This window comes from Cherax quadricarinatus, chromosome 27 (genome assembly GCF_038502225.1).
Source record: "Cherax quadricarinatus isolate ZL_2023a chromosome 27, ASM3850222v1, whole genome shotgun sequence".
Classification (NCBI taxonomy): Eukaryota; Metazoa; Arthropoda; class Malacostraca; order Decapoda; family Parastacidae; genus Cherax; species Cherax quadricarinatus.
The window spans coordinates 18,167,859-18,195,413 of record NC_091318.1 but is presented as its reverse complement, the minus strand read 5'-3'; the positions used below and the strand labels follow the sequence as shown (position 1 = coordinate 18,195,413).

The 27,555-nt window shown below is 41.7% G+C and overlaps 1 protein-coding gene across 2 annotated transcripts in view; it reads left to right on the top strand.

The window, feature by feature from the left end:
- Positions 1–27,555, top strand: part of LOC128691212 (guanidinobutyrase-like) — a 56,633-nt gene that overhangs the window by 10,764 nt on the left and 18,314 nt on the right. For both annotated transcript variants that reach the window (XM_070089058.1, XM_070089057.1), the window contains exons 2-3: positions 2,269–2,567; positions 8,069–8,258. In XM_070089058.1, the coding sequence (XP_069945159.1) occupies positions 2,285–2,567; positions 8,069–8,258 (473 nt within the window). In that variant the 5' untranslated portion in view covers positions 2,269–2,284. The remainder of the gene's footprint in view (positions 1–2,268; positions 2,568–8,068; positions 8,259–27,555) is intronic.

Below are 27,555 nucleotides of genomic sequence, written 5' to 3'. Positions count from 1 at the left end.
ATATGTCGTGCTGATAGGCAGAACTTGCGATCTTGGCTTAAATAGCAACGCTCATCTTGCCATATAGGACAAGTGAAAATTTGTGTATACAATAATTTCGTCAAATTTATTCTGAACCTAACGAAAAAAAAAATATATTTCATTGTGTTTGTTTAGTATTAAGTTATTGTGAACAAATCTAAAATATATTTAGTTGGGTTAGGCTAAAATAAATTGCACTTGTTATAATAAGGTTAGGTAAGTTTTCTAAGATTCTTTCGGTGCAAAATTAAAAATTTTTACATTAACATTAATGAAAAAATATATCTTTAAACGTACAAGAGAAAATCTTAGAAAGGACTTAATTTTAAATGAGTTCTTGCTAACTGACCAGTTTTACATATTCGGCACGACATATATATATATATATATATATATATATATATATATATATATATATATATATATATATATATATATATATATATATATACATATTTATCCATCAGAGGAATTTCTTAATGGAAAACAGACTCAAATACAATATAATAATGATACCCCGAGTTTCATACATAATTCATTCCAGAACAGTTTTAAAGTGCCATTACCAAACGAATTTGTTCCCATAAGGAATGTAAACTACATTAGTCCGTTTTAGACCCCCAAAAATACTTGCAAAAGCACTTACAATAATACACTTACATAATTGTTAGAGTTGGAAGCAGTAAGAAACTTCGGGTACCACTGTAATCCTTTATTGTATTGTCAATAAAGGATTCCATTAATACATTTATTTTGCCATATAGTCAATATTTTATTCCATTTCCCTCCTGTTTTCTGATATTGTTTCAATAGATACATGATTATATACACCTGGAAAATCCTAGAGGGACTAGTACCGAACTTGCACACGAAAATCACTCACTGCGAAAGCAAAAGACTTGGCAGACGATGCACCATCCCCCCAATGAAAAGCAGGGGTGTCACTAGCACGTTAAGAGACCATACAATAAGTGTCAGGGGCCCGAGACTGTTCAACTGCCTCCCAGCATACATAAGGGGGATTACCAACAGACCCCTGGCAGTCTTCAAGCTGGCACTGGACAAGCACCTAAAGTCGGTTCCTGACCAGCCGGGCTGTGGCTCGTACGTTGGTTTGCGTGCATCCAGCAGTAACAGCCTGGTTGATCAGGCTCTGATCCACCAGGAGGCCTGGTCACAGACCGGGCCGCGAGGGCGTTGACCCCCGGAACTCTCTCCAGGTAAACTCCAGATATATATATATATATATATATATATATATATATATATATATAGTATATATAATATATATGTTATGTATATATATATATATATATATATATATATATATATATATATATATATATATATCTTCTTTCTTTCAACACATCGGCCATATATATATATAATTAAAATCTCTACACACCTAAGCCTTACATAGGAGGCAAATTCTTGACGACATTTTGGTCCGACTTCGACCATTTTAGTCTTCTGTAAAGTTCATTGGTTGCTCACTTTAAAGGGTTTACCATGATGTTAGCTAATATAAAATTATTTCAGTCATGCTTTACAGTTTACCTTCAATGGCTTGACCGGTTATAAGTTCACTACTGGAGAGAACCGTTGCCAACTGTCAACATTCTCTATTTCTCTTCTGAAGGCAGAGAAGTATGGAGACTAATATGCCAGCCTGTGCTCCCCTTCCTTGGTTCGAACCTGAATGTGGAGCCCTAACCCCTACGAGCTTAGGGCTCCACACGATTATAATAATCTATTCCCCTCTCTTCTAATATGCAGCCATATAAACAATTTTACTTCTAACTTGCCTTTATATAAACAACCCTTTCTAACTTGGTCATATAAAGAACCCCCTTCCAACTTGTGGACACATAGAGCTCCTTTCTAACTTGAAGAAATATAGCCCACTTTGCATCAACAATAAAGATTAAATAAATATTTAAATTACTTAATCTGTTTCTTTTTTCTAGATATTTCAGTGCTATACTAACACTGAAAATAATCATCACACAGAATTTCACACAAGTTCAGGTTTGTAAGTCTCAAAGCTGGTGCAGACTGGAGGCGTAACACAGACAAGTGGCGGTTATGAAGACTGTGTAGCGAGGTCCTTCATTGGTACAACGTTTCACCTGCTGTGGGCTTTTTCAATTACTTGAAAATGCCCACCTGTGGGTGAAACGCTGTATCAATAAAGGTCTTCACCACACTTAACATCATCAACAGGTTTCAAAGATGTCATGATTGCAGGACAAACGCGACCACCATGTGGAGAAGTCTGCGGAGCGTGGTGGCAACAGGTGTGGGAAGCACCAGATGTAGAGTAGCAGGTGTGGGAGGTACCAGGTGTGCAGTAGTATTTGATGGAAGCAGCCTAAGTGTTGGAGGCAGCAGGTGTGGAGAAGATGTAGCCAGGTCCTTTCACCTCTCCGTCACTTGTCAAGCCAGCTCAAGAAGCAATCTTAACAAACCGCTGACCGTAGATGACATGACACGTCTAGGAGGCATCGCCTCCTTCATGCGGCTACCCGTCCAGAGCGACACGCAAGGTACCTATCTCTGTTGGGTCTGTTTATATGTATTAATGTATTACAGTCACTGATTAGATTTAGATAGGTTTTGCCACCGAAGTAGCTAGTTTATTGTGCACCCCATATCCATCCTGTGGACGGTAGCGCAAGAGCATATGGATACACAAAAGGCCTAGGAACTAGGCCCCAAAAGGGTTAACAGGTGTACATATGCGTTTATATCTACATATCTGTAGTTCACTTATCTGTTACAATTTAGGAAATTTGCTTAGTATATCTGGTATCTTATTTTCATTAATAAGATATCTTGACATGTCTGTATTAATCAGTAAGTGGACAATTAAGCACATATTGTTCAAGACAGTGACCATATGCCTGATCACATAATTTACATTTAGTTTGATCATCATCTGTGTGTCTCCCAAACTGCCAGAAGTACTTGTAACCAAGCCTAAGCCTGGCCACTACAACATCAGTCAGTCTGTTCACATTGCACGTTGCTCCATAAACATACTTATCTACGTTCATGTTATCATAGTGGGTTATAGATCTACTCAGGCGACTAATTGCATTCCCATAACAATCATTTTCATTATTTATTTCTCTCCTAATATTATTCCTAATGCTAGACACAGTTATACCAAAGTTATATTCTACATTCTCCTACTGGGTACTCTTCTTGGCTAACATAACAACTTAATCTTGAAGGAGTAATCCAGTGTGTGATGGGATCCAAAGCAATTGTACATCAATTACTTTGTCCCTGATTTTTTAGTATCTATACCTGTTGGAGTCATTATATGAGTCAAGAGCCTTCAGTGATGACATAGAATCAGTAATGATGATAGAGTCAAGCTCGGTGTCATAAGTTAGCTTTAGCGCCATTACGATTGCGAACAATTCAGTTTGCAGTGTAGACGCCCAGTTGTTAATTCTTATTCCTAGTTCAACAAGTTTATTATCGTTCTTAACTAGGGAGGTGGCAACAAGAGCAGATGCAGCCCTGCCAGAAGACTCCTGTTTAGATCCATCAGTGTATATAACTTGTGATAACTTATTACTACCAGCTAGGCGATAAATTTCTTCTTGAGCAGTTGCTTTAACAAGTGATTTAAGAAAGGGATTACTAGCAATGAGCTTCATGGGAGGGACTTGCAGGTATGTGATATTAAATGAACACATCTTCCATGGAGGGGTGAAATGCTCTTGTTGCCTACAGTGATACAGCTCATGCAGGTTATAAAACTTAATGTAATTGCACGTTTTCACAATCCATTTAGATCTGCGTGTATTTACTTCTAGACACTTTGTAAGATTCATTGTGACAGTGTCTGGTTCATTCATTGAAAAACGCTAACTCCACAAAAATTACATAGCCCCTTGTGAATGGAAGGCAATAAGATAAAATCTGAAGGGCCCTTCACAAGATGAAATAATCATGTGTTGAGTATTTGAAAATTATGTATCGTAAGTGTATTGGTGAATAAATGTGCTTTACAGACGACGGAAAAGAATAACAGAGCGGCTAAAAGAGGCCAATATATCTGAAATGCGTAGGGAGACACTGGTCAGAGAAATAGCAAACACCGAACTTAAGCTAAAGGAATCTTACAGGAGTCAGGAATCGCGGGAAGAACTGAAAGCCATAAATGAAATCGAAAGAAACCCAAAGTATTTATTTTCCTATGCCAAATCAAAGTCGAGAACATCATCCAGTATTGGGCCCCTACTTAAACAAGATGGGTCCTACACAAATGACAGCAAGGAAATGAGTGAGCTACTCAAGTCCCAATATGACTCAATATGAGTCGAAGATCAAAATTATTTTTTTATGAGAGAGCCACAGAATTTGGTTAACACAAACCTATCTGATGTTATCCTGACGCCAAATGACTTTGAACAGGCGATAAATGACATGCCCATGCACTCTGCCCCAGAGCCAGACTCATGGAACTCTGTGTTCATCAAGAACTGCAAGAAGCCCCTATCACGAGCTTTTACCATCCTATGGAGAGGGAGCATGGACACGGGGGTCGTCCCACAGTTACTGAAAACAACAGACATAGCCCCACTCCACAAAGGGGGCAGCAAAGCAATAGCAAAGAACTACAGACCGGTAGCACTAACATCCCACATCATAAAAATCTTTGAAAGGGTCCTAAGAAGCAAGATCGCCAACCATCTAGATACCCATCAGTTACACAACCCAGGGCAACATGGGTTTAGAACAGGTCGCTCCTGTCTGTCTCAACTATTGGATCACTACGACAAGGTCCTAAATGCACTAGAAGACAAAAAGAATGCAGATGTAATATATACAGACTTTGCAAAAGCCTTCAACAAGTGTGACCATGGCGTAATAGCGCACAAAATGCGTGCTAAAGGAATAACAGGAAAAGTCGGTCGATGGATCTATAATTTCCTCACTAACAGAACACAGAGAGTAGTCGTCAACAGAGTAAAGTCCGAGGCAGCTACGATGAAAAGCTCTGTTCCACAAGGCACAGTACTCGCTCCAATCTTGTTTCTCATCCTCATATCTGACAGACAAGGATGTCAGCCACAGCACCGTGTCTTCCTTTGCAGATGACACCCGAATCTGCATGACAGTGTCTTCCATTGCAGACACTGCAAGGCTCCAGGCGGACATCAACCAAATTTTTCAATGGGCTGCAGAAAACAATATGAAGTTCAACGTTGAGAAATTTCAATTACTCCGATATGGTAAACATGAGGAAATTAAAACTTCATCAGAGTACAAAACAAATTCTGGTCACAAAATAGAGCGAAAAACCAACGTCAAAGACCTGGGAGTGATCATGTCAGAGGATCTCACCTTCAAGGCCCATAACATTGTATCAATCGCATCTGCCAGAAAAAATGACAGGATGGATAATGAGAACCTTCAAAACTAGGGATGCCAAGCCCATGATGACACTCTTCTGGTCGCTTGTTCTATCTAGGCTGGAATATTGCTGCACACTAACAGCACCTTTCAAGGTAGGTGAAATTGCTGACCTAGAAAATGTACAGAGAACCTTCACGGCGCGCATAACGGAGATAAAACACCTCAATTACTGGGAGCGCTTGAAGTTCCTCAACCTGTATTCCCTGGAACGCAGGAGGGAGAGATACATGATTATATACACCTGTAAAATCCTAGAGGGACTAGTACCGAACTTTCACATGAAAGTCACTCACTACGAAAGCAAAAGACTTGGCAGACGATGCAACATCCCCCCAATGAAAAGCATGGGTGCCACTAGCACGTTAAGAGACCATACAATAAGTGTCAGGGGCCCGAGACTGTTCAACTGCCTCCCAGCATACATAAGGGGGATTACCAACAGACCCCTGGCAGTCTTCAAGCTGGCACTGGACAAGCACCTAAAGTCAGTTCCTGACCAGCCGGGCTGTGGCTCGTACGTTGGATTGCGTGCGGCCAGCAGTAACACCCTGATTGATCAGGCCCTGATCCACCATGAGGCCTTGTCACAGACCGGGCCGCGGGGGCGTTGACCCCCGGAACTCTCTCCAGGTAAACTCCAGTATAAGAGTGATAGAGCAGATGCTAAGATGACTCAAGATAAGAGTATCACAAAAAGAACATGAAACTAGAGTTCACGTTTTCTACAGACTGTAATGAATGAAAGTGAGTGTACACTGTACAGCTTCCAGCCTGTACACACACAGGAGCCAGGGTCAGGAGCTAGGACTCGACCCCTGCAACCTCAACTAGGTGAGTACACAAAAATTGCTCAGTCCAGGCGATTAGTACTGATTTTCGACACATAAGGAAGAAGACTGTCAGTAAAGGCAATTAGAAAAAAATCCTCATTGTACTCAAAATGAATTTCTTTTTCGAGAGATGTAAATTTTTTTCACGAACTCGGAAGTTTTTAATAGGATGATTACTAGTGACGAACAATGAATTATTTACTTTGTGCCAAACAAAATGGCAAATCTTGCAAATTAAACATTCTACTTCAGCACTCTCAAAGAAATTAATGCAGGTTGCCTCAGTAGGTCATGACACCTGATTCAGATCAATAACTCCGGAGTATTAGTAGCCCAGGATAACCCAGGGAAGCCACGCTGTCTGATTTGTTTCCGTTTGACTCCTTTTTAAATCCTCAGGATACGACCAATAATAATATTTTATTTCTATATAATTATATAGCATATAAATAAGACAGGAAAAGTTAACATTTTGGGCATACCTGGAGTATACCTGGAGGGTGTTTCGGGGGATCGACGCCCCCGCGCTCCGATCCATGACCAAGCCTTACGGTGAATCATGGCCTGATCAACCAGGCTGTTATAGGTGGTCGCACGCAAACTGACGTAGGAACCACATTATTATTATTATAATCAAAAAGAAGCGCTAAGCCACAAGGACTATACAGCATAGGAACCACAACCCGGCTAGTCAGCAACTGATTTTAGGTGACTGTCCAGCTCTCTCTTGAAGACAGCCAGGGAAGTCAGTTGAATATTCTTGGCCCCTTGACACTTATTGTGTCAAGGGCGTACTCATGGCGCTCCTACTTTTCACTGGGGGGGGGGAGGTTGCACTGCCTGCCGAGTCTTCTGCTTTCGTATGGAGTGATTTCCGTGTGCAGATTTGGGACTAGTCTCTCTAGGATTTTACAAGTGCATCTTAACATGTATCTTTCTCGCCTTCATTCCAAGGACTACAGGTCAAGAGATTTCCACTGTTCCCAGTAATTTAGGAGCTTTATTGTACTTATACATGCAATGAAAGTTCTCTGTATATTTTGCAGGTCTTTAATTTCGCCCGTCTCATAAGGGGCCGTTATTGTAGAGCAGTATTCCAGCCTAAAGAGAACAAACGATTTGAAGAGAATCATCATTGGCTTGGCATCCCTCGTTTTGAATGTTCTCATTATCCATCCTATCATTTTCCTAGATGTGGTAGAGACTCTTTTGTGATATTTGAAAATGAGATTCTATGACATTATCACTCCCAGGTTAGGTTAGGTTAGGTTAGGTTAAGTTAGGTTAGGTTAGGTTAGGTTAGGCTAGGTTAGGTTAGGTTAAGTTAGGTTAAGTAAGGTTTGTCAGGAAACAGGACAATCACTCCCAGGTCCTTCACATTGGTTTTTCGCTCTATTGTGTGGCTGGAATTTATTTGAAGGCCCCCGACTATGTAAAACATTTATGGCAGCCTTAACATTAACTTATAACTACAAAAATTTTTAAAATTAAGTTGATCTACTTGAATGCTGTAGTCTACAATTTCTGATAATAACCCAAAGAATTTGGCATGAATAATTCACGGAAAAGAGTGGTGGAGGCTTCAGCCTTCAGGTGTTGATGACGTGCTTCTAACCCATATAATGAAGATACATTGTACCCAACTGTAGATGTAATATACTACCTAACTGCAGATAAAGTATCTAAATGCACAGATAATAGAGATAATGTAAACATACATTTAAAGTACCTATTTATATAATGTCCCCATCTCTGCAGATTAACCATAGATGGTATTTCAGGTCTGGACGCGTGCTTTGTGGGTATTCCTCTGGACATTGGCACGTCCAACAAGAGTGGAACACGTCTGGGACCTCGTCAGATTCGCTGTGAGTCAGTCCTCCTGAAGCCTTACAACTCTGCCACTGGTGCAGCCCCATTCGACTGCCTCAACGTGGCAGACGTCGGCGATGTATTCATCAATATCTTCAAGTATGTCACCTATTTTTCATCTCCACTTCTTCAAGCTCTCTTCAGAATACAGTCATGCGTCGCTTAACGACGGGGATACGTTCGGAGAAATGCATCGTTAGGCGATTTCATCATAGTGTACTTACACAAACCTAGATAGTAGAGCCTAATACACACCTAGTCTATATGGTATAGCCTGTTGCTCCTTGGCTACTAACCTTAGGGGCCGTGACGAACAAAACAACACGAGATTAAATCAAGCGCAAGGGGAAAATGATGGTATAAAGAGACACGGTAAACACATAACATGGCATATTATTTTACAGTAAACTTTTTTTATAGAGTACACTAGAATAACCATAAAAAGTACCGTAGAGTAAATACATAAACCGGCAACACAGTAATGCGTTACACTAAGATGGCTACGACGTCACTAAGCAAGAGGAATTTTCAGCTTCATTATAATCTTACGGGACCTGTTATATATGCGGTCCATCGCTGACCGAAACGTCATTATGCGGTGCATGACTGTAATTCACAACAATCCCACAAACTGGAAATAGAACTTGGCGAAATTTTGGTCCGTCCTAGACATTTCACAGGTAGCGAGGGGCAATGGTCCAGGATGGACCAAAATATTGTATAGTTGTTATTTTTAGTTGGTGGTAGACTTTTTGTGAATTGTTCTAGCCACGGTATTGTGCATTTATACTCCTTAAAGATGTTTATAACTTTTATGTTATCTTCAGTTTTCTTTAATATGCTCCACTTGCATTCATTCACGTTGTAAGGAAGTCAACAGGAAATCAATTGCTATGAATTTTCACGCGCTTCCTAGGTGAAATATGGCAGAGGTGAAGATCACTTTGTGATGTAGTGTGGCGAGTTTCAGTGCGATTGGTCATTACCTGGAGTATACCTGGAGAGAGTTCCGGGGGTCAACGCCCCTGTGGCCCGGTCTGTGACCAGGCCTCATGGTGGATCAGGGCTTGATCAACCAGGTTTTTACTGTCGGCCGCACGCAACCCAACGTACGAGCCACAGCCCGGTGGTCAGGCACTGACTTCAAGTACCTGTCCAATGCCTTCTTGAATACAGCCAGAGATCTATTGGTAATCCCCTTTATGTATGATAGGAGGCAGTTGAACAGTCTTGGGCCCCTGACACTTATTGTGCTGTCTTTTATCGTGCTAGTGGCGCTCCTGCTTTTCATTGGGGGGATGTTGCATCGTCTGCCAGTCTTTTGCTTTCCTAGGGAGTGATTTTCGTGTGCAAGTTTGATATTAATCCCTTTAGGATTTTCCAAGATTATAATTATGTATCTTGCTGTCCCCTGGGCCCATCCGAACTCCAATGATGGTCAAATTGCAAGTACTGCTGCAACAACATGCAAGGAACCTATAGTGACATGAAAACTGACGGTGACGACAACGAAATGGACTAAATATGACAAAAGAGTGACCGGCATTCAAGTACCAGACCTGTTGCCAGACGTGAACCAGACATGAGACGTTTTCCACTACAATGAAATAACTGACCTCCATATCAACTGCACCAGTATTCAACGGGAAGACAACATGGCAGAAAACCTGACCAACAAAACTCCAAGGAAATGACAGGTCTGTAGGACTTTTTTCCTCAGTGCCAAACGAGGGAAAGAATTGAGCATTTAAACATGGCTGACCGGCATCCAAACACCAGCTACTGCCAGACGTACAACTAGCGAAGTGAAATTCTCATCTTTACTGACGTTCATCTGTACTGACAGTAGCATCATATCTGTACCACCATCATATCACCTGTACATGCTGCTGGCTGCACGCAAACCAACGTACGAGCCACAGCCCGGCTGGTCAGGAACCGACTTTAGGTGCTTGTCCAGTGCCAGCTTGAAGACTGCCTGGGGTCTGTTGGTAATCCCCCTTATGTGTGCTGGGAGGCAGTTGAACAGTCTCGGGCCCCTGACACTTATTGTATGGTCTCTTAACGTGCTAGTGACACCCCTGCTTTTCATTGGGGGATGGTGCATCGTCTGCCAAGTCTTTTGCTTTCGTAGTGAGTGATTTTCGTGTGCAAGTTCGGTACTAGTCCCTCTAGGATTTTCCAGGTGTATATAATCATGTATCTCTCCCGCCTGCGTTCCAGGGAATACAGGTTTAGGAACCTCAAGCGCTCCCAGTAATTGAGGTGTTTTATCTCCGTTATGTGCATCGTGAAGGTTCTCTGTACATTTTCTAGGTCAGCAATTTCACCTGCCTTGTGTGCAGCAATATTCCAGCCTAGATAGAACAAGTGACCTGAAGAGTGTCATCATGGGCTTGGCCTCCCTAGTTTTGAAGGTTCTCATTATCCATCCTGTCATTTTTCTAGCAGATGCGATTGATACAATGTTATGGTCCTTGAAGGTGAGATCCTCCGACATGATCACTTCCAGGTCTTTGACGTTGGTGTTTCGCTCTATTTTGTGGCCAGAATTTGTTTTGTACTCTGATGAAGATTTAATTTCCTCGTGTTTACCATATCTGAGTAATTGAAATTTCTCATCGTTGAACTTCATATTGTTTTCTGCAGCCCACTGAAAGATTTGGTTGATGTCCGCCTGGAGCCTTGCAGTGTCTGCAATGGAAGACACTGTCATGCAGATTCGGGTGTCATCTGCAAAGGAAGACACGGTGCTGTGGCTGACATCCTTGTCTATGTCGGATATGAGGATGAGGAACAAGATGGGAGCGAGTACTGTGCCTTGTGTAACAGAGCTTTTCACCGTAGCTGCCTCGGACTTTACTCTGTTGACGACTACTCTCTGTGTTCTGTTAGTGAGGAAATTATAGATCCATCGACCGACTTTTCCTGTTATTCCTTTAGCACGCATTTTGTGCGCTATTACGCCATGGTCACACTTGTCGAAGGCTTTTGCAAATCCTGTATATATTACATCTGCATTCTTTTTGTCTTCTAGTGCATTTAGGACCTTGTCGTAGTGATAAAATAGTTGAGACAGACAGGAGCGACCTGTTCTAAACCCATGTTGCCCTGGGTTGTGTAACTGATGGGTTTCTAGATGGGTGGTGATCTTGCTTCTTATGACCCTTTCAAAGATTTTATGATATGGGATGTTAGTGCTATTGGCTGTAGTCCAGAAAAAAATTGAGCATCTTGAACAGATCCTGACAAGTTTAATAAATATATGTAATCAGGATGATGCTCTTGAGCATGGTGATGATATCAAAAGTGCAGCAATCTCCGTTCAGCTTCCAGCAATTTGTGAGAAAGAAGCCCATAACTCTTGCCTTCAAAAATTGCCTTATAACTGGCTGCCAAAATGCCGAAAAATGCTTAAAAATAAAGGTTCTGAAGATAAAGACGTACAAACTATGCTATTTGCTCTTAAGTGTCTGCACACTGCAGTCAAAGCATAATAGTTTTACCATCTTATGAGCAAGAGATTGTAATAACTCACTACAATGGATACATTACAAATCTTTTCATGGAACATTGCTTCCATCAGGAAGCGGTTGCCTGACTTACATCATATTAGTGCAACCAAGAATATTGATGTCATCTGTTTGCAGGAATGTAGATTGAAAGATGGAGCACCTCCACCAAACTTGCCTGGATATGCAGCTTATAACCTAAGGTCAACCAACTGTTGTGTGATGTATGTCAGAAAGAACTTGCCACATTCACTCCTTTCCTTGCAGAGTCGAGTTAACATGCAGTATCATGGTGTCAAAGTATATGCAGGCGATTTTTCCATAAACATTTTTAATCTCTATGCCCCAGCGAACCAGCTTCGACCTGATGCTTTACCAGATCGCATCAATAGTGAACCTACCATCATTCTTGGAGATTTTAATGCCAGACATAAGAATATTGGTGGGTCTATTACAAACACCAATGGAACTAAACTAGTGAGATTGCTGAATGAGCATGATAATGTTCGAATTGTGGGCACTACTGAGCCTACTCACATATATGGTGGCATACTAGATCTGTGTCTTGGATTTAATACATCATATACGATGCATGACTCTGTCATAGTTGATGATCTTCTATCTGATCACTTCCCAAGACTAACAACTGTCAATCTTGATCACATCTCCAGCAATCAAGGAGCTAAATACAGAAGGAGGAAACTTATTCTCAAACCAGAACACAGAGACAACTTTATTAACCACTTGGATCAATGGTATAAGAATTACGAGCCCACTGGCACACAAAAATTTAATGATGATTTAATTACCACTATTGAGAGTGTTCTCACAGATCAAGTGGGCAGGAATAGGAAACAAAGACCCTCCACTATAAATAACAATAAAAACCAATGTAAATACTATAATGATCCACAGCTGCGCAATCTAACACATGCAGCTAGGAGGATTGGTAAAGCATACCGTGAATGTAGAACCCCAGACCTGCTCAGAACGTTCCAAGCTGCACTAACAAATGCAAGGAATAGAAAGGAAGAACTTAGGCAACAGGAATGGGAACAGTTTGTTAGTGGATTAAATAGGTCCACCCCTTTGAGTTTGGCTTGGAAAGGTATAAATAAAATAACCAGGAAAAAGACTGGCAATGTTGCTCATCCCTTTCCTCTTGAAAAAGCAAATGACCTCATAAATGACTGGTCCAAAACATCCAGGCATGAAAGCCTTCCATCTCATATTAGAAAAAATTTAGAGAGTACTTCTGAAGAAATGTTGAAACTGATTAATTTTATGAGCCAAAATACTGATGAGAGTGATTGCCTCTTTACCGAGTATGAATTAGATAATGCATTAACCAAAGGTCGATCAACTGCTCCTGGAGAGGATGGTATAACCTATGATATTCTCAGAACTCTAAGGCACGTGCCTGATAACCCTTTGTTGGCACTGTATAATCTCAGTTACATTGAGGGCGTTCTTCCTACTTCCTGGACCAATAGTCTCATTGTGCCTATCCCTAAGCCCCAACAGCCTGATACATTTAGGCCGATCTCCTTAACTAGTTGTCTTTGCAAAACTTTTGAAAGAATGATGCTTAACAGATTGTACTACAGAATCAGACATCAACTTTCCCCCTACCTCTATGGGTTCATGAAAGGTAAAAGTGTGCAGAACTGTATTTCCACCTTTCTCACTGCACACACCTCTACTAGTTTTACCACTTTTCTTGATCTAAAATCTGCATTTGATATTGCAAACAGAACAGTTATACTACATGAACTAGCCAAAATGAATATTGGTGGTAGCTTACTCTGCTGGATAATAGGATACCTGTCAAATAGAGTATCCTCTGTCCTTTACCAAGGCTTCAGAAGTGATTCTAAAGAAATGTCTTTAGGTACACCGCAGGGAGGAGTTCTTAGTCCCATGCTATTTAATATTCTGATTAATGCTCTCCTAAATGCTCTACCTGCCTCACCTAAACATATAGCTATAAGCTATGCTGATGATATCATGATCCATACAACAGGGCATAAGAAGATGAATACCATTCTTAATGAAGTTCAAGCAATTTGTAATCGACTAGGCCTTATAATATCTTCCTCTAAAACAAAGATATTAACAAGCAAACGACATCCCCCACCCATCTATTTGCAGGGTGAAATCATTAGCTACGTTAAAACTTACAGATATCTTGGTGTAGATGTACCCTTTAACAAATCCACTATACCACAACTAAACAAGAAATGCAAAGCTAGGCTAAATGCTCTCAAAGCTGTTGCTGGCTACAATCCCAACTAGGGTGCTAATGTGAGAATCGTGAGAATGATGTACATAGCCTATGTTAGGTCCTTAATTGATTATGCTGCTCCCATGTTGATATTAGCTAGAGAAAGTTCCCTCCGACCCTTGGAGTTAATGCAAAATGAAGCTCTCAGGATTATTCTTGGCTGTCCCAGATCTACAAAAGTTCTTAACATGAGGAAGGAGCTTGGTATTTCTAGTATCAGTGATAGGATTGTTGAAATTAACACTGTACTCGGTATTAGAATGTTGAGAAACGAACCAGACACTGTCACAGTGAATCTTACCAAGTGTCTAGAGGTAAATACACACAGATCTAAATGGATTGTGAAAACGTGCAATTGCATTAAGTTTTATAACCTGCATGAACTGTATCACTGTAGGCAACAAGAGCATTTCACCCCTCCATGGAAGATGTGTTCATTTAATATCACATACCTACAAGTCCCTCCCAAGAAGCTCATTGCTAGTAATCCCTTCCTTAAATCTCTTGTTAGAGCAACTGCTCAAGAAGAAATTTTTCGCCTAGCTGGTAGTAATAAGTTATCACAAGTTATATACACTGATGGATCTAAACAGGAGTCTTCTGGCAGGGCTGCATCTGCTCTTGTTGCCACCTCCCTAGTTAAGAACGATAATAAATTTGTTGAGTTAGGCATAAGAATTAACAACTGGGCGTCTACACTGCAAACTGAATTGTTTGCAATCCTAATGGCGCTAAAGCTAACCTATGACACTGAGCTTGACTCTATCATCATTACTGATTCTATGTCATCATTGAAGGCTCTTGGCTCATATAATGACTCCAACAACATGCTCATTGGGGAAGCCAGGTATAGATACTCAAAAATTAGGGACAAAGGAATTAATGTACAATTGCTATGGATCCCATCACACATTGGATTACTCCTTCATGATAAAGTTGATATGTTAGCCAAGAAGAGTATCCAGAAGGAGAACGTAGAATATAACTTTGGTATAACTGTGTCTAGCATTAGGAATAATATTAGGAAAGAAGTAAATAATGAAGATGATTGTTATAGGAATGCAGTTAGAAGCCTGAGTAGATCTATAACCCACTATGATAACATGAACGTAGATAAGTATGTTTATGGAGCAACTTGCAATGTGAACAGACTGACTGATGTTGTAGTGGCCAGGCTTAGGCTTGGTTACAAGTACTTCTGGCAGTTTGGGAGACACACAGATGATGATCAAACTAAATGCAAATTATGTGATCAGGCATATGGTCACTGTCTTGAACACTATGTGCTTAATTGTCCACTTATTGAGGAATACAGAGACAGACAGTATAATAACCTATGTGACATGTCAAGATATCTTATTAATGAAAATAAGATACCAGATATACTAAGCAAATTTCCTAAATTTGCTTGTAACAGATAAGTGAACTATAGATATGTAGATATAAATCCATATGTATTCCTGTTAACCCTTTGGGGCCTAGTTCCTAGGCCTTTTGTGTATCCACATGCTCTCGCGCTACCGTCCACAGGATGGATATGGGGTGCACAATAAACTAGCCACTTCGGTGGCAAAATCTAATCTAAAATCTATTGGCTGTAGTTCTTTGCTGTTGCTTTACTGCCCCCTTTGTGGAGTGGGGCTATGTCTGTTGTTTTTAGTAACCGTGGGACGACCCCCGTGTCCATGCTCCCTCTCCATAGGATGGAAAAGGCTCGTGATAGGGGCTTCTTGCAGTTCTTGATGAACACACTTTGTGTGTAACAAATGCACTTTGGCACAGTTACCCTTTAGCAATGATGACATTAATTTACCTAATTTTAATACATTTGACCCATTGCCATATATTGATGATTATAATTGTTTTATGAAAACAGGCCTTCACTTTATTCATGCCAACGCAAGATTAAGTAAGTAAGTTTATTCAGGTATACACAAATACAGTTACATAGAATTATCATACATAGCAGCATATGTGTAGAGAACCTGGGATAACCCAAAAAAGTCAGACAGAGTGACTTGTTTCCATTGGGGTCCTTTTACCTTATTATTATAATATAAAGGTTATAATATTTTCTTATTATTCTATAATGAAGATAACATCTTATTATCATACTAAAAAGACTATCTACTACACGAGGGCCATTAAGACTATCTACAATACGAGGGTCATTACTAGGAATAAGGTAAAATTTACACGTATGTTAGCTAAAAAATAGAAAATCATTCCCCTCCCTTTCTGTAGCTACATTCATCAGACACCTTTTGGCACTCTTCTTGAACTGGTTCATGCTATGACTGGCTTTGACATGTGCTGGCAGTCTGTTCCATTCCTTTATTGCTGTACAATAAAAGGTGTTTGAAGCCTGGCCAATGACTGTGGGTACTACAAAGTTGTGCTCTCTCCCCCTAGTACTATGATTGCTTTGGTTCCCAACCTTGACAAAATTGACAGCAAGATATTCTGGACACTGTTTGTGAGCAATTTTATAAACATGATTTAGCTTCAGTTGTTTTACTCTGTCTTCAACATTCAGCAAATCCAACTGCTGTAATTCATCCTGGCCTACATGTTCTCTTGGTCCCAGCCCCAGGATGAATCTTACGATTTTGTTCTGGGTGATTTGCAGTCTATCTTTCAGTTTTCTTGTCAAGGCAGAGTACCATGAAGAGCAAGCGTAATCCATATGGCATTGTATAAGGGCTAGACATAGGGTCCTGCGAGCCTCAGTAGGTAGACACTGTGCTTGCCTATACAGGAACTTTAGTCTGGCATTCGCTTTCTTTACTACACTGTTCCCTATCAATTCTCCTGACGTTCATGGGTCAAAGGGGATTCCCAGATATTTTACTGATGAAACAAAAGTGATGGGCTCCCCATTACACTGGACATTAAAATTATTTACCCTTCTCAGTTATGTTTCGTGCCAAAGAGAATGGCTTCAGTTTTCCCGAGGTGTAATGATAGTTTGTTGTCTACTAACCATTTGCTGCAGGACTCCAGTTCCAGTGTTAAAACATTAGCTATATCTTGTGGGTCTTTACCTGACACTAACATGAGCACTGTCATCTGCATACAGTAGGAGTTTGCACTTGACACTGATAGGCATGTCATTGACATAAACACTTACAAACACTGACAAAACCCACTGATCAGATCAGATCGACTGGTCCGAACCCTTGACTGGTTTCAAACGGTTTCGTTGGACAATAAAGCAGACTGTAAACGGATGGGGTTGTAGGCGCCCTTATAAACACAAACATTAAATATAAATCAGGAACGTGCACGGTAAGCTGTCCAATATACAAAAACAGAAACAGAAATACAAATAGCTAGAGCTTCATTTAAGGAGGTTATTAATAGAATATTCAAGAGGTTGCTAGTAGAATTGCAGTAAATCAACCATTCAAATCATTATGAAGCTGTGTGTAGTCTGTGGTCAGTCAAACAAACGGGCTTCCACATGGGTAAATTGTCATTTTTGTGGAAACTGGTGTCACGCCCCTTGTGTAGATATCCAAGAACTATCTACAAGCAGTGTTAAAACAGGTAAGTGTTTTTGGGTATGCCCAAATGAGATAAATCTGTGGACTAAAATCACAAGGGTATTAAAAGAGGACAACATCAAAGCTGCTTTCATAGAAAACCTGGAAGCTTTCTACAACAGATGGGAACATAAAAAGTCTGGGCTGAATGGTACTGCCCTTGATACTGGCCATGTAGTCAGAAACTGTAAGGCTGGAGATGAAGTCCTGGTAGTCAGTAAATGTGGGGCTGATAGTGCTGTCCTGGGAGACAGTAATGGTGAAGCGGGAGGTGCTGTCCTGGGAGACAGTAATGGTGAAGCTGGAGATGCTGTCCTGGGAGACAGTAATGGTGAAGCTGGAGATGCTGCCCTGGGAGACAGTAATGGTGAAGCTGGAGATTTTGTCCAGGTAGTCGGGAATTATACGCAGGAAGGAATACATATAAATGACCTCATAGGGGACAGGAGCCATAGTAGGGAAACAAGTGTAGTCAAAGATAAGATAAAACCAATATTGAAAACTAGAAATACCACAGGAAATAGCAACCAAGAGGACTCCACTAGCAATAGTGACGATATATTACCAAAAACAACTGGTGGGAGCTCCATTGTTGGTGCTAGGGAGGATAGAAGTAAGACAGGGAAACATGCACCAACAGGGAATACAGTCACAGAAACCCAAGGCAAACGGAAACCAAGCCTGTGCACATACTATGCACTTGGTATCTGCTGGCATGGGAAATCTGGAAAAACAGGTGGGACGTGCAACTATGACCACCCTAGAAAATGCCATGCCCATATGACAACAGGAAAATGCAAACTCCCTTCCTGTAAGCTTTTTCACCCTGAACTGTGTACCTCTTCAGTACAGGAAAGACTGTGCTATAACTTAAATTGCCAGGCATACCATCTAAAGGGGACAAAAAGATACAAAACATCCAGGCCATGGGAAAACCTGGGTAGCCACAGCCACTCAAGAGGGAGAGGTTTTTTAGTGCCAGGAAGGAAAAAAAACTGGCAGGAAATGGCAGAAATCGTACACCAAATCCAGTCATTCCTGGAGTGGAACCACAGTCGATGGCCTCCACTCCAAACCAACAGATACAGATACTAATGCCGGAAAAAAAATCCCCCCCCCAGTACCAACAATACCACCAGTCCGATAACATTCTTCTTTGCAAATATACAGGGTCTAAAGCCAGCAACAAACAACAAAATACCTTTCATCCGTGGACTGCTTGCAGAGGCAAAGGCAATGTTCGCGGCTTTCACTGAGACCCACATAAAGGATCACTTGGACAACGAAATATGGATCCCAGGTTACAACCTATACAGATGTGACAGAGTGAACAGGCAAAAGAGGGGGGGGTTGGCCTGTACATTGCAGAGTCACTTGTTTGCACAGAACTGCTTAATGCCTCAAATGATGTAGTGGAAGTTTTAGCAGTAAAGGTCGAGAACCAAAACCTTGTCATTGTGGTAGTCTACAAGCCTCCGGATACAACATCCCAGCAATTCCAGGAACAGCTGTTAAAAATTGACCACTGTCTGGAAAATCTTCCAGCTCCTGCATCCAACATCTTGCTCCTGGGGGATTTCAACTTCAAGCACCTAAAATGGAGGAATATAGCAAATAATATTGTTGCAGTAATAACACCAGGAGGCAGCTCTGATGAAAACTCACACTTACACGAGCTTTTAAATCTCTGCACAAAATTCAATTTAAACCAGCAAATAATAGAGCCTACTAGACTGGAGAATACACTAGACCTCATCTTCACTAACAATGATGATCTGATAAGAAATGTCACCATATCAAAAACAATATACTCAGATCACAACATAATTGAGGTTCAGACATGTATGCGTGGAGCCCCAGACCGACATAATGAGACTATTCACGAGGGAGCATTCACCAAATTCAACTTCAATAACAAAAACATAAAGTGGGACCAAGTAAACCAAGTCCTAACCGATATAAGCTGGGAAGATATACTAAGCAACACAGACCCCAACTTATGCCTAGAACAGATAAGATAAGATAAGATAAGATTTCGTTCGGGTTTTTAACCCCGGAGGGTTAGCCACCCAGGATAACCCAAGAAAGTCAGTGCGTCATCGAGGACTGTCTAACTTATTTCCATTGGGGTCCTTAATCTTGTCCCCCAGGATGCGACCCACACCAGTCGACTAACACCCAGGTACCTATTTGCTGCTAGGTGAACAGGACAACAGGTGTAAGGAAACGTGTCGAAATGTTTCCACCCGCCGGGAATCGAACCCGGGCCCTCCGTGTGTGAAGCGGGAGCTTTAGCCACCAGGCCACTCGGTGGCACTCGATGTATGCACAAGGCTTATTCCTCTAAGAAAAAGGAGGAGTAGATGTAAAATAGAAAGAGACAGGCGCTCCCTTTACAGGCGACGGAAAAGAATAACAGAGCGGCTAAAAGAGGTCAATATATCTGAAATGCGTAGTGAGACACTGGTCAGAGAAATAGCAAGCATCGAACTTAAGCTAAAAGAATCCTTTAGGAGTCAGGAATCGCGGGAAGAACTAAAAGCCATAAATGAAATCGAAAGAAACCCAAAGTATTTCTTCTCCTATGTCAAATCAAAATCGAGAACAACGTCCAGTATTGGGCCCCTACTTAAACAAGATGGGTCCTACACAGATGACAGCAAGGAAATGAGTGAGCTACTCAAGTCCCAATATGACTCAGTTTTTAGCAAGCTGCTAACCAGACTGAGAGTCGAAGATCAAAATGAATTTTTTATGAGAGAGCCACAAAATTTGATTAACACAAGCCTATCCGATGTTATCCTGACGCCAAATGACTTCGAACATGCGATAAATGACATGCCCACGCACTCTGCCCCAGGGCCAGACTCATGGAACTCTGTGTTCATCAAGAACTGCAAGAAGCCCCTATCACGAGCCTTTTCCATCCTATGGAGAGGGAGCATGGACACGGGGGTCGTCCCACAGTTACTAAAAACAACAGACATAGCCCCACTCCACAAAGGGGGCAGTAAAGCAACAGCAAAGAACTACAGACCAATAGCACTAACATCCCATATCATAAAATCTTTGAAAGGGTCCTAAGAAGCAAGATCACCACCCATCTAGAAACCCATCAGTTACACAACCCAGGGCAACATGGGTTTAGAACAGGTCGCTCCTGTCTGTCTCAACTATTGGATCACTACGACAAAGTCCTAAATGCACTAGAAGACAAAAAGAATGCAGATGTAATATATACAGACTTTGCAAAAGCCTTCGACAAGTGTGACCATGGCGTAATAGCGCACAAAATGCGTGCTAAAGGAATAACAGGAAAAGTCGGTCGATGGATCTATAATTTCCTCACTAACAGAACACAGAGAGTAGTCGTCAACAGAGTAAAGTCCGAGGCAGCTACGGTGAAAAGCTCTGTTCCACAAGGCACAGTACTCGCTCCCATCTTGTTCCTCATCCTCATATCCGACATAGACAAGGATGTCAGCCACAGCACCGTGTCTTCCTTTGCAGATGACACCCGAATCTGCATGACAGTGTCTTCCATTGCAGACACTGCAAGGCTCCAGGCGGACATCAACCAAATCTTTCAGTGGGCTGCAGAAAACAATATGAAGTTCAACGATAAGAAATTTCAATTACTCAGATATGGTAAACATGAGGAAATTAAATCTTCATCAGAGTACAAAACAAATTCTGGCTACAAAATAGAGCGAAACACCAACGTCAAAGACCTGGGAGTGATTATGTCGGAGGATCTCACCTTCAAGGACCATAACATTGTATCAATCGCATCTGCTAGAAAAATGACAGGATGGATAATGAGAACCTTCAAAACTAGGGAGGCCAAGCCCATGATGAAACTCTTCAGGTCACTTGTTCTATCTAGGCTGGAATATTGCTGCACACTAACTGCACCTTTCAAGGCAGGTGAAATTGCCGACCTAGAAAATGTACAGAGAACTTTCACGGCGCGCATAACGGAGATAAAACATCTCAATTACTGGGAGCGCTTGAGGTTCCTAAACCTGTATTCCCTGGAACGCAGGAGGGAGAGATACATGATTATATACACCTGGAAAATCCTAGAGGGACTAGTACCGAACTTGCACACGAAAATCACTCACTACGAAAGCAAAAGACTTGGCAGACGATGCACCATCCCCCCAATGAAAAGCAGGGGTGTCACTAGCACGTTAAGAGACCATACAATAAGTGTCAGGGGCCCGAGATTGTTCAACTGCCTCCCAGCACACATAAGGGGGATTACCAACAGACCCCTGGCAGTCTTCAAGCTGGCACTGGACAAGCACCTAAAGTCAGTTCCTGATCAGCCGGGCTGTGGCTCGTACGTTGGTTTGCGTGCAGCCAGCAGCAACAGCCTGGTTGATCAGGCTCTGATCCACCAGGAGGCCTGGTCACAGACCTGGCCGTGGGGGCGTTGACCCCCGGAACTCTCTCCAGGTAAACTCCAGGTAATTATGTTCGGTAGCAGAGCAGGAGATGCGCAAATTAACATTAAGATCGACAACACTCTAATTGCCAGGCATAATGAGGGCAAATTCCTAGGCCTATACCTCGATAACAACCTGAACTTCAGCACCCATATCCAACACTTAACCAAAAAAGTATCCAAAACGGTTGGGATCCTCTCCAAGATACGATACTACGTTCCACAAACTGCCCTTCTCACACTATACCATTCACTTATATAACCATACCTCACCTATGCTATCTGTGCTTGGGGTTCAACTGCAGCAACACACCTAAAGCCAATAATAACCCAACAAAAAGCCGCAGTAAGAATAATCACTAAATCCCTTCCCTGGCAACCCCCCCCCACTCTTCATAGATCTAAACTTACTCCATGTTCAGTACATCCACACTTACTACTGTGCAATCTACATCTACAGGACCGTAAATTCCAATATTAACCTTGACCTAAAACGCTTTCTTGATAGTTATGACAGGATCCTCAGGCATAACACCAGACACAAACATCTCTATGACATTCCCCGTGTCCGACTAAACCTTTACAAAAATTCAATGTATGTCAAAGGCCCTAAAATCTGGAACACCCTACCTGAAAATTCTAAAACTGCAGACACATTCATCACCTTCAAAACTACCATCAGAAAACATCTTATCTCCGTGATACACCCTGTCAACTAATTACACGAATACCACCTGGTGGTTAACACTTACACTCACCCATTTGACCATAAACAGAAATCTCAATCTCAATCTCAAAATAATGAATCTTAACTAGTCATAAGTTGGCCTGTGATACTCCAATACTGAGTGGACCCCCGCATAACGATTACCTCCGAATGCGACCAATTATGTAAGAGTAATTATGTAAGTGCGTTTGTACATGTATGTTTGGGGGTCTGAAATGGACTAATCTACTTCACAATATTCCTTATGGGAACAAATTCGGTCAGTACTGGCACCTGAACATACTTCTGGAGTGAAAAAATATCGTTAACCGGGGGTCCACTATAGTGCCAAAGCAAAAGCATTCACATTGCTAAACTCACAAACTAGTATTTAGTCAGCCATAATACCAACTTACCTCATAATTTTGTAATATGTTAAACTTAAGATTTAATCTAAGTCTGCCCGAAATGCCTAGCCATGCTAGGTGTTCTAGTGGTACACTCTGTAATTATTATTTTACTACATGTAAACCACACAATAACCAAATTCTGTAAACTCAGCATTGTAATCCTTATAGAGAATAAACTTTGAATTTGAATTTGAACATAAGAATAATAAGGGACCCAGAATACTACCTTGGGGAACTCCACATGTAATCGGCAGGAGTTCTGATTCCGTTTTGTTGATTTTGACAATTTGTCTCCTGTTGCTAAGGTAGGACTTAAACCAGTCTACAGAACCTATACCGATAGCTTGAAGTTTCTTACATAATATATTGTGGTTGACAGTATCGAAGGCCTTTTGCAGGTCTAAGGTTACCATACCTATGAGGTTCCCCTTTGACATTTCAGTTCTCAGGTAATCCATCAGATTAATTAGGGAGGTGTCGGTTGAGTAAGATCTTCTAAAGCCCGATTGATAGCTATGGAGAATATTGTTGTCATTAAGGTACTTAACTACTTGAGAGTACACCGCCCTCTCTAGAATTTTGGATATTATATTGAGTATACTAACAGGCCTATAAGGTAAAAGGACCCCAATGGGAATAAGTCACTCTGTCTGACTTTTTTGGGTTATCCTAGGTTCTCTACACATATGCTGTTATGTATGATAATTCTATGTAACTGTATTTGTGTATACCTGAATAAACTTACTTACGTACTCTCCCGCCTGCGTTCTAAGAAGTACAGATTGAGGAACTTCAGGCATTCCCAGTAATTGAGGTGTTTTATTTGGTTATGTGTGCTATGAAGGTTCTCTGTACATTTTCTATGCCAACAATTTCACCTGCCTTGGAAGGTGCTGTTAGTGTGCAGCAGTATTCCAGCTTAGATAGAACAAGAGATCTGAAGAGGGTCATAATGGGCTTGGCATTCCTAGTTCTCAAGGTTCTCATTATCCATCCTGCCATTTTTCTAGCAGATGCGACTGATACAATGTTGTGGTCTTTGAAGGTGAGATCCTCTGACATTATCACTCCCAGGTCTTTCACATCAGTTTTTCGTTCTGTTGTGTGGTTGGAATTTGTTTTATACTTCGATATAGTTTTAATTTCCTCACGTTTTCCATATCGGGGTAATTGAAATTTCTCATCATTGAACTTCATACTGTTTTCTACAGCCCATTTAAAGATTTGGTTGATGTCCGCCTGGAGTCTTGCAGTGTATGCAATGGAAGACACTGTCATGCAAATTCGGGTGTCATCTGCAAAGGAAAACACGGTGCTGTGGCTGACATCCTTGTCTATGTCAGATATAAGGATGAGGTACAGGATAGACAGGATAGGAGAGAGTACTGTGCCTTTTATTATTATTATTATTATTATTATTATTATTATTATTATTATTATTATTATTATTATTATTATTACCATTATTACTATTTTTATTCAGTACAAATGAAGACATCGTTTAATTTCGATAAAAAAACAAAAAAAAAAAAAAAACATTTTTTTCTGAATTACACGATGTCTTCATTCTAGTTAAATAATAATCACAGAAGACTTAATTAGGCAACATACACAGAGAATAAGTACTCCTAGCCAAGCTAAACAGACAGTGAAGCAGGCTGCACGTGCAGAAAATGAAAAATCTACTGACATTCTCCGTACTCTCGTCAGGTCTGACTCCCTGCCTGCCTGATTCATGCTCGCTTCACTAAGTAATAAAAACACTAACTAATGAACCGGGGTTACATGCCACCGGTGGAGGATATTTGCATACGATTATATCTTGGAGAAGGAGTGGGAGAGTGACTTCTTAATGAAATATATAGCAAATGGAAGGGTAGGGAAGGGGGTGAGTTAGTAGCTTGTAGTTACCAGCCAGTGGCCAAAGGTGTGTGTGTATGTGTGTGTAGGGGGGTGTTGATGACTGAGGGTTCGGAGATGGGTTGATGGTGGGGAAGGGAGGTTTGAGGGTAATATTGTTTCTGGTGGGGGGGAGGGTGTAGTTAGGGTGGGGGGAAGTTTCGGGCGTGTTTCTGATCTACGCACCTTTGGGATTGGTCTCTTGGTAGTAAATTGAGATCTATTAAGTATTTCAGAGATCTGATAATTATTTAATAACTGCTCTAAATTTTTCTCGGAGCTAAGTCCAGAAAATAAGAACTTTGCTTCATAATAATAAAAAAGCATGTATATTAATAAACTTACATGGTGAGTAAGTGTGTGCAAGCGCGCGCACACACACTTACACTGCACTGAATCAGAGAATATCTGACAGGGAGGCAACAACAAGTCATGGTACGTGACGAGGTGTCAGAGTGGGCACCTGTGACGAGTGAGGTTCCACAGGAGTCAGTCCTAGGACCTGTGCTGTTTTTGGTATATGTGAATGACACGATGGAAGGGATAGACTCAGAAGTGTCCCTGTTTGCAGATGATGTGAAGATAATGAGGAGAATTAAATCGGATGAGGATCAGGCAGGACTACAAAGAGACCTGGACAAGCTACAAGCCTGGTCCAGCAACTGGCTCCTTGAATTTAACCCCGCCAAATGTAAAGTCATGAAGATCGGGGAAGGGCAAAGAAGACCGCAGACAGAGTATTGGCTAGGTGGCCAAAGACTGCAAACGTCACTCAAGGAGAAGATCTTGGGGTGAGTATAATACCGAGCACATCTCCTGAGGCGCACATCACTCAGATAACTACTGCAGCATATGGGCGCCTGGCAAACCTGAGAATAGTGATCCGATACCTCAGTAAGACATCGTTCAAGACTCTGCACACCATGTACGTCAGGCCTACATTGGAGTATGCAGCACCAGTTTGGAATCCATACCTGGTCAAGCACGTCAAAAATTAGAGAAAGTGCAAAGGTTTGCAACAAGACTAGTCCCAGAGCTAAGGGGATTGTCCTACGAAGAAAGGTTAAGGGAAATCGGCCTGACGACACTGGAGGACAGGAGAGTTAGGGGAGACATGATAACGACATATTAAATACTGCGAGGAATTGACGTGATAGACAAAGACAGGATGTTCCAGAAATGGGACACAGACAAGGGGTCACAATTGGAAGTTGAAGACTCAGATGAGTCAAAGGGATGTTAGGAAGTATTTCTTCAGTCAGAGTTGTCAGGAAATGGATTAGTCTGGAAAGTGACATAGTGGAGGCAGGACTCATACATTGTTTTAACACGAGGTTTGAGGAAGCTCATGGAGCAGGGAGAGAGGACCTAGTAGCGATCAGTGAAGAGGAGGGGCCAGAAGCTATGACTCGACCTCTGCAACCACAAATAGATGAGTACACACACACACACACACAGGAGACAGAGGAGAAACAAGAGATTATATAGTACTAACGCTTCGGTCTGGAGGTCCTAAGGGGGTAGTTGCAGTGATGTATAACCCACCACAGAACAGCAGGCGGCCAAGGCAAGAGTATGATGGGAGTAACAGAGCGATGGCTGACACACTGGCTGAGGTGGCCAGAAGGGCTCATGCCAGCAAGGCAAAGCTACTGATCATGGGTGACTTCAACCACAAAGAAATCAATTGGGAGAACTTGGAGCCAAATGGTGGCCAAGAAACGTGGAGAGCTAAGATGATGGAGGTGGTACTGGAAAGCATCATGTACCAACACGTAAGGGACACTTCCAGAGAGAGACGAGAGGATGAACCAGCGAGACTGGACCTAGTATTCACCTTGAGTAGTGCAAATATTGAGGACATCACATATGAAAGACCCTTGGGGGGCCAGTGATCACGTGGTTTTAAGCTTCGAATGCATAGTAGAGTTACAAGTGGATGGGGGAAGAAGGAAGGGCCAGACGAGTGAAGCCACACTACAAGAAAGGGGACTACGCAAGTATGAAAAACTTCCTGAACAGGGTTCAGTGGGACAGGACTGGCAGGGAAGTCAGTGGACGAGATGATGGAATATGTGACAACAAGATGCAAGGAAGCTGAGGAGAGGTTTGTACCTAGGAGTAACAGGAATAATGAAAAAGCCAGGATGACCCCGTGGTTCACCCAAAGGTGCAAGGAGGCCAAAACCAAGTGTGCTAGGAATGGAAGAAGTATAGAAGGCAAAGAACCCAGGAGAATAAGGAGACCAGTCATAGAGCCAGAAATGAATATGCACAGGTAAAACGGGAGGCCCAAAGGCAATATGAGAATGACATAGCAGCGAAAGACAAATCTGACCCAAAGCTGTTGTACAGCCATATCAGGAGGAAAACAACAGTCAAGGACCAGGTAATCAGGCTGAGGAAGGAAAGAGGGGAGGTCACAAAAAACGACTGCGAAGTGTGTCAGGAGCTCAACACAAGATTCAAAGAAGTGTTCACAGAGGAGACAGAAGGACCTCCAGAAAGGTGGGGTACACCATCAAGAGTTGGTCACAATATATACAATCGAGGAAGAAGTGAAGAGGCTGTTAAGCGAGCTAGATACCTC